The 10,632-nt window shown below is 55.4% G+C and overlaps 1 protein-coding gene across 1 annotated transcript in view; it reads left to right on the forward strand.

The window, feature by feature from the left end:
- TRIM8 (tripartite motif containing 8) overlaps window positions 1–10,285 on the forward strand; it is a 28,816-nt gene extending 18,531 nt beyond the window's left edge. The window contains exons 3-7 of the mRNA XM_066555016.1: window positions 6,695–6,790; window positions 7,581–7,814; window positions 8,185–8,216; window positions 8,786–8,901; window positions 9,591–10,285. Of these exons, the coding sequence (XP_066411113.1) occupies window positions 6,695–6,790; window positions 7,581–7,814; window positions 8,185–8,216; window positions 8,786–8,901; window positions 9,591–10,198 (1,086 nt within the window). The 3' untranslated portion in view covers window positions 10,199–10,285. The remainder of the gene's footprint in view (window positions 1–6,694; window positions 6,791–7,580; window positions 7,815–8,184; window positions 8,217–8,785; window positions 8,902–9,590) is intronic.
- Window positions 10,286–10,632: the final 347 nt, after the last annotated feature.

Below are 10,632 nucleotides of genomic sequence, written 5' to 3' on the forward strand. Positions count from 1 at the left end.
AAGCAAATCTTCATCCCTACTCCAAGGACACTGACAGCAGTGGCAGCTGGGCCATGGCTTGAAGCTGGGGTCCAAAAACTGTAGGTAGAGCCCCAGCCTCGTTCCCCCATTTGTGTGAGAGGCACAGCATGAAGTAACTCTCATGGCTGCAGTGAGCAGGGGGATGCACAGAGGCCCAGGAAGGTGAATTAGCATTCTCAAGATCCTCCTGAAGGGTTGCTTTCTGACAGATAATAGGTCCCCATTTCCTGACCTCCAGAAATCCTGCTGCCGGCCCAATGCTACACAATGCCTTGTATTTTCTCTTTATTAACAAGTTCTTCCTTTCTGCTAGGTGTAAACAAGGGAAAGAGCTGTCCCAGGCTGCAGGCACCAGCACAGCCCTTTGGTGGCCCAGGATCTGCTCTGGTACAGGGACATGCAGAGAAGTATGGTCTGCCATGCCCACTGTCCTGGGATGCTCCAGGAGCCAGGCCTGACCTGGTTCTGCTCAGCAGTCATGAGTCATGGCTCCATGGAGCATCCAGCTGCTGTGTGCCAGTTGTGCTGCAGGGATGCCCTGTGCTGGGGTGGCACAGGACGTGGGACATGGGGCTGTGCCTGTGGGGTAGCCAGTGGAGATGGAACATGGGTCTAAACCTGATGGTTTCTTCTCCAGGAAAGGCTCAGAGGCCAGGCAGCATCTCACAGGGTGATGCAGGAGGTATCCTCGCCCATTCCAGCATGAGAACAGGGTAGAGAGCTGCTCTTGCAAGAGGCATCTGTACATCCTCTTCCCCAAACTGGAGCTGATTATTTGGCCTTCAGCCCTTCTCTACGAAGCACCAGCTCTCCTGGTGCTCAGGTGTCCCCTCAGTACTGGAAAAGGGGTCTCTTTGGTGCCTCTTCACTGCATGGCTGCTACTTCCATCCCTTCCTAGCAAGGGCAGCTATTAATATCTCAGACTGTTCCCCTCCCCTCTTCCTTCCCCTCTTGAGGATAAACCAGCCTGATCTCTGCACAGGGAGCACTGTGAGAAAAGGCAAAGCCTGGAGCACTGTGTTAGCTCCGGGCTGGCCAGGGGAGGCAAGACCTCGTGCTCCGGCTGGAGACCTTCCCTTCTGCCTGGTGCTTACTGTAAATGTGTGCAAGATGAAACCCCAACCAGAAAGCATTTCCTTCCTGCCTCTTTAAGTGGATCAGCCTCCTGCGTGTGTTGTGAGGGCTGTGGGGAGTTTGAAAGAGCTGGTTTTGCCTAGATCTGGTCAGCAGGAGACCACCAGCAGGGTGGGAGGGATGCTCCAGGGGTTTGGGCTGTGGCAGTGCATGATGCATTATCTCATGATTTGAGATCCTGGTTTTGGGGGCAGTGGGGTGCTGTGCCCTAGATGTACACAGTGTCAGGGTTCTGATGTGTTAGCAGGTGGGGTGACACTTTCAGGAGGGATGAAAATAGCTCATCACGTGGGTTTTTCTCAGAAAATGGTCCAGCTGACAGTGGAGCGGGGCTGGTGAGAGGGAAGCCTGTGTGTGGGAGGCCTGGGGAGGCGAAAGGTTGCACTCGCCTCCTTGGCCCAGGGCTTTTGGTGCATTAAAATTCAGTCACTGTGACTTCAGGCCCGTCTCCAGCAACGTGCTGGGACATGTGTCTCAATGGGGGCTCTTGATCCCGGTCCCTGGGCTGAGCTGCAGGTGTCTGGAGCCATTCCCGCTGCAGGCATCTGCCCTTTGCAGTTTCCTCGCTCTGGTTCCACCTTCCTCCTCCTCCTTCTCCTCACCCTTCCTGCCCCTCATGCTCCAAGCTGCTCCCTCCGTTCTCGCTTTCCGGTGACTGCAAACAATGTCCTTATTCACTCAGTGGCTGGGATTTGGCGGCGAGGGGAAGGCCTGGGCGCAGAGGAGGAGGAAGGAGCGAGGCAGAGAAGTGAGTGTGCCTGTCCTGGGTCAGCTGTCCAGCTGTGGTTAGAGGTGCTCTGTGGGGCAGGGTGGCTCTGCTCCCCCACTTTCCTTCGGGAATGAGGGCTGTGCACTCCTGTGGTTTGTCCACCTGCCCTGCTGTAGTACCCTCCAAACCCACAGACAGTTTCAGCAGAGTTTATTGGGGATTAGCATCCTGCAAGCATCCCACAGGTCAGGATGTGAGCACTCGGTTGCTCTTGCAAGGTGAATGGCCCTGAGGGATGCACAGTGCCTATTAGGCATCAAGAGAAGCTGCATGGGCTCCATTTGCCCTGTGAACACAGTAAGGCTTTTCACTGCTCCAGCTCTTGTTTAAAACCACAGCAGCTCAGCAGGTCATGGGGCACCGCTCTGCCTCTGGTGAAGCTGCCAGGCTCCTTCCTGATCCTGCTAGGAATTGGGCAGGGGCTGGTGAGCACTCCAGCCCCCAGGGAAGGGGTGCCAGAGGCTCTCCCCTGCCAGCTCTCCCTGGGAGGCACACAAGGGCCCTGACCAGCCTCAGGGAACACAAAACCTTGGGGCATGTCATGGGATTTTGCTGCCCTGCTGCTGGCCCCAGAGCAGTGGGCTTCTAGGGGCTGCATAGAGGGCATGAGGGGAGTGCTGAGCCTCAGGCAGGGCAGGGCCATAATCCACTGTTCCTGTGGGCTCAGCAGTGACCTTTGGCAGAAGGCAGTGTTGAGACCAGCCTAAGACAAGTCAGAGGAAATATTGTGCCCACAGACTGCTCCCTGCCTGGGACGTCTTGGGTGGGTGTGAGCTCCTTCCTACACCCCAGTGCCCCCATTTACAGTGGAGGTTTTCCCAGCTGGTTGAGCTGGACCCGTGTGTGTAACACATCTGAGCCTTGTGGTGCTGCAGCCATGCAGTGGGTCTCGGATGAGAAGCATAGGTGCCCTGTATCATCAGAGCTGCTAAACTCTTTATTACTATCTTCCTGTCTTGTGGCTGCAGGCATTTAATGTTGCAGTAGTTCTTTGTTGGGACTGCCCTGTCCCCCAGCAGACATATCCCTATGCCCTGCCTGGCAGGGTGGATGTGTCCCATGCTGGGGCAGCCACTGGGAGCTGGGGTCAGTGCATAGTCTGCACCTTACTGCACTCCCTCTGAGCAGGGGGTGCAGTAAGGTGCAGGCAGGGTGTGGTTTCCCTGGTGGTGGTTTCCTCCCAGCAAGTGCCGTGGATAGCGATGGTCAGCAAGCCTTCCCCCAGCACAGTCCCATGGGGACCAGCTGTGTGCATCCTCCCTGCAATGAGACCTTGCAGCGTTTGCTTTGCTTCCTGCAGAGATGTCCCTCCAAGCAGTGTTTCAGTCCCAGTGCATGACCTTGATACCCCAAACCCATCTGACTTGGCACAATTGCTGCTCAGGATTCACTCTCCTCTGCCTGCACAGGAGAGTGCACCCTCTCTCCTGAAGGGAAGTGGATGATAGTGTCCCCTCCTTTGTCCTTCCACCTTTGGTGGTCCAGCTCCCTTGCAGAGTTGATGCCCACGGTGTGTTTGCAAGCTCCCTGTAAGGGAGCTCCCTTTTGTACCCACACTTCATTTTTCTCCATGAGGAGGGGGGAGATTATGTTCATCTCCTGCAGAATAAGCTGGTGTCCATGAACTAGCCCAGTCTCACTGGGGCCTAGAGGGTCATGGTGGACCAGCCACTTACCCCAGCCACCGATTAATTTATTAACTAATGAGATGAATTCACTCTCAGCTGGTGCTGGAATAAAAAGCATTTTTAGTATGCGTTTTGCAAACTGGCGACGTGTCTCGGAAAAGACAAACTGGGATCAGAGTTGCGCACAGCCTGGGAAGGGTGCCTGGACAGAGGGAGCCTCGGTTCTCCCAGCATCAAGGTCATGCATGAAATATGAGAAATTACCCCGAGAAATTCTGATCCTGGAGGAGGAGGAGTTCATGACTTCAGAAATGCCAGATTTGGGAGGGGATGGAAGGGGAAGGGATATATTTTCCTTTTCAAAATACCTAAGGAATTCAGCCTGTGCTGCATAGACAATGAGATTTTGCCCCTTGGTGCCAGAAGGGGTAGTTCATACCCTTGTGTCTTGTTAAGGTTTTGTTGCCGTGGGTGAAAAGCCCTCCCATTCCACTGCAATCCCAGGCACATACAGTTTTTAAATCACCCTAAAAAAAGAGTGGCTCAAATATGAGGTTTAAAGAAAGCACTGCATGTCCTCTATTCTGTCTGATTTCTATGGCTTTAGTTGGATTTTGGTCACGTTTTCCAGCTGTGAGGTGATATTAAATTAACTTATATATGTATAAAGTTATTTTTACATATGTTTATATGTATATTTGTGATTTCACATAATTGCATGATTCCTGGAGTGGAGCAGTCTGAGGTTTGTTACAAAACACAAAGGTTGGCAGCTCTGCCACGGCAGCTGCAGGGCGATGGTACGTGCATGTCCGGGGCTGTTCAGTGCCTCCCTCGGGGGTCCCTCAGACCAGTGGGGCTGCCAGGGTGGCCTCTGCCTGCCTGGCATCTGGCAGTGATAGGAAACCCTGCTTTCCCCTGCTAGAGCATCCCAGCAACATCAGGGGGAAGGGCAGTGGCTGCCTTGGATATGTCAGATACCTGATGGGTATGACAGAGTGGGATGGGGATTTGGCCTCTGTGCCCAGTGAGGGATCCTGTGCTATGTTTTTTACCCACTCCTGTCCCAGCTGGCAGACAGAGAAGTCAGACTGAGGATGGGGCTGCTCCTGGGGGCCTGGCTAGACTTGGCTGTCCTCCTGGTGGGCTGGTGTGGGATAGGTCTGGCTGTCTGTGGTGGAGATGGCGAGTCTGTGGCAGGGAGGGAGGTGTAGGGAAGAGCTCGGTGCAAAGCTCACTGTGTCCTTTGGCTGCCCAGCGTGGGGTGTGAGCAGCTCAGCCTGCACTGCACGACCTGCCCAACTCCCACATTCAACTGGGAGTTGAAGCAGGGATGCAAGCAGGGATGTTGGAAGCAATCTCTTTCCTTGGAGCCCAGGAGCAGGCTTCTTGCCTGCCACTTCTCAACCCACCTACACGGGGCTGTTTTCTGTTTAGCGCAATACAACAGTTGTCCACTTGCTCCACAGTTCTGCCTGGTGCTTGACCCAAAACCCTGTCTGAGCCCCTAGAGAAACCCCCAGCAGCTCCACACTCAGGCCTGGCTGCTGGCACAGGACCTAGGACACAGTTACTGCCTGCACCCTTGGTTCTCCAAGGTTCAAGCAAATCGTGTTGCACTCACTCTCCAGAGCTCAGTTCCCACCGTGTTAAATCTGGGAGTGGACTGCAGCCTCCTGCTGCTGCAGCAGCACAAAAAAACAATTGTTTTACAATGAAAAAAATGAGATTTTTAATGTATGCCTCAAATCTTTCTTGGTGTGGATACTTCCAGTGATGCCCGTGGATGCTGCAGGCCTCTGTGTTTCTGTACACATGCACAGCAAATGTCCCCCCGTGGGCTGGGGGTCTGCGTTGCTGTGACTGCCCCTCAGCCCTGTTTCAGTGGATGTGCTGTCTGCGTGTCTGTCTGCATGGGCCTGGGTGGGTGCACAGGCGTGCATCCTGGGCATGCATGTGCAGTGTGCTGTGAGTGGGAAGCTGGTTTTTTTTAGCTCCTCGTTATTATTAGTGGTAGGAGCCCAGTGACAGTAAGGCTGGAGGTGCCTGAGACCTTAAGAAAAACAACAGGAGGGAGGAGGCTTCGCATTCCTGCTCCTGAATTGAGTCGGAGGTGACAGCCTTTCCCTGCAATGCAATTAATCCCGGCAGCGCCTCTGCCACCCTCCCCCTCCCGCCTCGTCCAGGAATTAATTACTTGATTATAAATTCCCGAGTGGCGGTTTATAATAGCAATAATCCCCTCGAAATTCATTCTTGCTGCCGGTTTCTTTCCATCTCGCCCCCATCGTTGAGTCTCGAACATCGCATCTCCGTGCCGGGTGAAGCCCTTCTCCTCGCCCTATTGGTGTCCTGGCTTTTCCGCCCAGTAAACATGAAGGGCGAATATTTGGAGTTGATTTTGAGGGGTGTTTTGGGAAGCCCTGCTCCTGCTCACAGGGATGGAGCCCTTCTCTCATGGGCAGTGGGTTTCTCCAGGCTGGGAATCGTGCAGGAGCGAGGCGCTCACGCTGATAGCTGGGGATAAGGTTTTGTCCCAGTTATTCAGTGGATGGCCCAGGCCCAGCTCCAAGGAGCGGGGCTGGGGGCTGGCAGTGTGGCGGGGGAAGGCTCCTTTCCACCTCACTCTGTCCCTCCAGATTACGCTGACGCTGGCTCTGGGGCTTGTCAAGGAGGCGGGGAAGGGAGAAAGGATTTGGCGTGGCGTACGGGAGCGCGAGGGAGGTGGTGATGTCTCACAGGAGCCTGCTGGCGATGGGTGATGGGCCTCAAATGGTACTGCCTTAGCGGGGGATGAGCCTCTCTGGCTCCCCCCCACAGTCCCCAGGGCTTGGCCCTGACCTAACCCCACTGACCAGGCTGCAGAAAGTTACCTGAGGTGCTGCCCCCATCCAGGGGACACAGCCCAGCTGATAACACAGCCCGGCACAGGCAGCCCCTCTGCCATTCCTGCCATTGAAATAACCAAGTTCCCTGCTCCACAAGCTACACGGGGGCTTTCAGCCTGGCAGTGGCATCCTGCTGGGGAAAAGCACCATCCTTCCTGAACCATGTGGGCAGAGCCAGTGTGGGCAGCACTGATGTTCACTGGCACATGTGGCCGCTGGGCTCTGACGATGCTGCTTTCTCTCATCTCTGCAGAAGATGCTGATGAAGCAGCAGGACCGCCTGGAGGAGCGGGAGCAGGACATCGAGGAGCAGCTCTACAAGCTGGAATCAGACAAGCGGCTGGTCGAGGTAACCAGTGCCTCACCCTGCCACGGCCAGTCCCAGGGACTGTCACCCTGTGGCACAATGGGGACAAGCTCGTGGGACACAGGGGCCAGGTGGGCAGGGAGGAAGGCAGGCATGCAGGGGAGGAGTAGCTGGACAGACTTCCAGCCTCCATTTCAGTGTCATCAGTTGTCATTTGGGGAGAATAAAAAAAGTGTTTGGAGCTGCTCTGCAGCCTCTTGGGCCCTGGGTTGAGTTGGGAGGTGAGGAACAAGGTTGCCCTTAAATATCAGATGGCACATCCTGCCTCAGCTCAGCACAGCCTTTCTCAGGAAGGGAGTGCCTGTGGTCCTTAAAGCCCCTTGGCCTCCCCGAGCATGAAGGGAAAGGCTCTGGAACATGAAGTGTCTCCAGCCAGGGATGGGGCTGAGGATGAGGATGAAGGTGGGAAAGAGTATGCAGATAGGGATGGGTGGGATTTTTCAGGGGAGCGCATTTTCATTGGTGGTGTAGCAGGTTGTTCCTTGGCATTAGGTCTCTGGAGCTGATCCCCACACAGACCCCAGGGAGTATGTCCAGGAATCTGCTGAACCAATCAAACCTTCAGAGTGTCCCTGTTGTGTCTCTGGCACATAGAAGTCCTCCCATGTGGGAGTTGACAGCAGGGTTTGAGCTGTCTGGGTGTTGCAGGAGAGCAGAGCTGGGGTGCAGCTTTCAGGTTGCACTCTCCACTGCTAAGAAAGGACCTAGGTGTCCTGGAACAACCAGGAAGAGGTCAAAGAGCACAGAGCACTGACCCTCCTCCTCTCCCCAGGAGAAGGTGAACCAGCTGAAGGATGAGGTGCGCCTGCAGTACGAGAAGATGCACCAGATCTTGGATGAGGACTTGCGGAAGACCATGGAGATCCTGGACAAGGCCCAGGCCAAGTTCTGCAACGAGAACGCGGCCCAGGTTCTGCACCTCAATGAGCGCATGCAGGAGGCCAAGAAGTTGCTCAGCTCTGTCCAGGTCATGTTTGACAAAACTGAGGACATCAACTTCATGAAGGTAAGACAAGCTGCCCATGCCAGGGTGGGACGGGGGCTGTGGAGAGGTTTGGTTGTGTGGGAAGAATTGGGTATGTGTGGGGTGTGGTGGGGAGCAGGATGGCGACATTGGCAGGGCTGGCTGATGTCTCCAGAGTGCTCAGCAGTGGAAGAAGTCAAGGAGAAGTGAGGCAGGCTCAGTGCTGGCCTCAAATGAGGAGGTGCCACAGCTGGAGATGGGGCTGGAGCAGCCCATGCAGGGGAAAGGGGGCTCAGTGCCCATGGTCAGACTGTCCCCTCCTGGGGGGCCATGGAAGCTGACACTGAAAGGGGGCATGGCCACCATGGCAGGGATTGGCCTTACTGACCAGAGCTTCTCCTTCCACTTCTAGAACACCAAGTCTGTGAAAATCTTAATGGACAGGTAAGCGCAGCGAGACAGACGTGTTTGGGGAAAAGGGTGTGTTCATGTCCACAGGGGTGGCAGCAGCACAATATCCAGAGGAAGACCAGGGTCAGGGATGCTACAGGGTTTGGGAGAGGCACGTGCCATGCTCAGCTTCCCTCTCTCTCTCTGTTAGGATGAAAAAATCCACTCGTGCAGCCATTGAATCAGGTCCTCCCCATGGACTAGGGGAATCTCAGTGTTGTACTTGTGGAAGAGCAGAGGATGGGACCAGCGGGGTTGGGATGCAGGGCTCCATCCAGCTCCACTGGGCAGAGGCAGGGCAGGGAGTTAAAGGCAGCACTAGCAGAGCAGAGATGAGCTGGGATGGCCATGCAGTGGGGACATGGACTGCAGGAGGTGTGCCCTGGCAGGGGATATTCAAGCAAAACTGGACAGGGAAGGTCCTGCCTGCCAGAGACAGCCAGCTCACTTCTGTCCTCTACCCTGGGGAGGGCGTTTGGCTCCAGGAGGGCGTGAGGGGAGGAGCTGTCCCTCTCCTGAGTTCACCTTGTAACTCACATCTCTCTGCCTGCCATCCCCAACAGGACTCAGAACTGTACAGGTGGCAGCCTGCCCCCACCCAAAATCGGCCACCTCAACTCCAAGCTTTTCCTGAACGAGATTGCCAAGAAGGAGAAGCAGCTGAGGAAGTTGCTGGAAGGTGGGTGAAACCTGAGGGGTGCAGGGGCATGGGACCTCACTACCTCCTGTATCCGTAGCTGGCTGCCCTGCAGATCCCAGTACAAAATGGTGGGGAGAGCTCTTTGGGGCAGGGACCCCTTGGAGCTCCTCTGCAGTCAGCAGGGAGAGTCACCAAGCCAGTTCCTGACTCTGCTGAGGGCATTTTCCTTGTCTTGTGAAATAGCTGTGTTTTGTTGGGTTACACAAAACCCTGAAATACAGAGCTTTTGGGGGTTTGGCCATTGCCAGGAAAAGTCGGTGGAAAGATGGGGGTCAGCATGTGGGCAGGGACAGCCAGGGGCTGGCATGGTCCCACAGCCCCCAGCCAATGCCTGGGAGCAAACCACGTCCTGTGGAGCCTTCCCAGTCCTCTCCTTGGGGTACTGGTGTTTATCCCCCAGGCTGTCCCACTCTGCTCCTGTTAGGGACTGTGTTCATGAGCTGTTTGCAAAGCAGTGCCCGGGGCTGCTCCGAGCCCGCTGCCAAGGGCCCAGAACTGAATCTGCAAGTCCACCTGCACAGGGCTGTGTGTGTGGTTTGCCACTGCACACATGGGGCTGGAACGTGGGTCTCGGGGCTCCACTGCCGCTTCGGATCAGCAGCCAGAGCACCCTGGAGCTGTGCCACGCTGTGCTTAATCCAATCCCCCTCTCCTGTTCCCCTCCACAGGTCCTCTGAGCACCCCCGTCCCCTTTCTGCAGAGCATCCCCATGTACCCCTGCACCGTCAGCAACTCCGGCGCGGAGAAGCGCAAGCACTCCACCGCCTTTCCCGAGGGCAGCTTCCTCGAGCCATCGTCCGGGACTGTGGCGAGCCAGTACATGAGCCAGGGCGCTTCGGCCGGCGAGGGGCAGTCCGCACAAGCCATGGTGCCTTGTAGCTCCACGCAGCACATAGTTGGACTTCCTAGCGGCCCGCAGCCAGTGCACTCGGGCTCCGTCTTCAACCCATCTCACTACCCCAACACCACGTCATCTCAGCAGTCCGTGCTCTCCCAGTACGGCGGGCGCAAAATCCTCGTCTGCTCCGTGGATAACTGTTACTGTTCCTCGGTGTCCAACCACAGCGGGCACCAGCCCTACCCGCGCTCGGGGCACTTCCCCTGGACAGTGTCGTCGCAGGAGTACTCCCACCCGCTGCCGCCCGCCCCCGCCGTGCCCCAGTCGCTCCCGGGACTTGCCGTGAGGGAATGGATTGACGCATCCCAGCAGCACGGGCGGCAGGATTTCTATAGGGTCTACGGGCAGCCCTCGGCCAAACACTACGTCACCAGTTAACCGTCACACTCTCTGGAGAGTCCTGCTCGATGACGTGTTCAGAGAGAAAAGTCTGGTTTGGTTTGGCTTTTCTTTTTTTTTTTTTTTTTTTCCCCCACCTTTTAAATCAAACCCGATTTTTTCCCTGCCTCACGCCCCTCCAGGATTTTGGGAAGGGTTGTTCTATCATATCTCCTTTTTTTTTTTTAATCTTTTAAAAATGAAATAATTTTTTTCATTTTAATGCCTTTTTTTAATTTAATTTTGGAAGTCCTTCCTGCCCCTCGCTGGGTAAACACGAGGGAGAAATTACCGAGAAGAAATTGATGGGGATTTCAGTCGGACATCTGGGTCTGTGCGTTGTGCTCTTCCTCGCTCCTCTCTGCCTTTGGAAAACTTCAGAAGGGACAATGGCACCTTCTCTCTTTCTATTTCTCCGAGTTCATTTTTTTCTG

This window comes from Molothrus aeneus, chromosome 8 (genome assembly GCF_037042795.1).
Source record: "Molothrus aeneus isolate 106 chromosome 8, BPBGC_Maene_1.0, whole genome shotgun sequence".
Classification (NCBI taxonomy): domain Eukaryota; kingdom Metazoa; phylum Chordata; class Aves; order Passeriformes; family Icteridae; genus Molothrus; species Molothrus aeneus.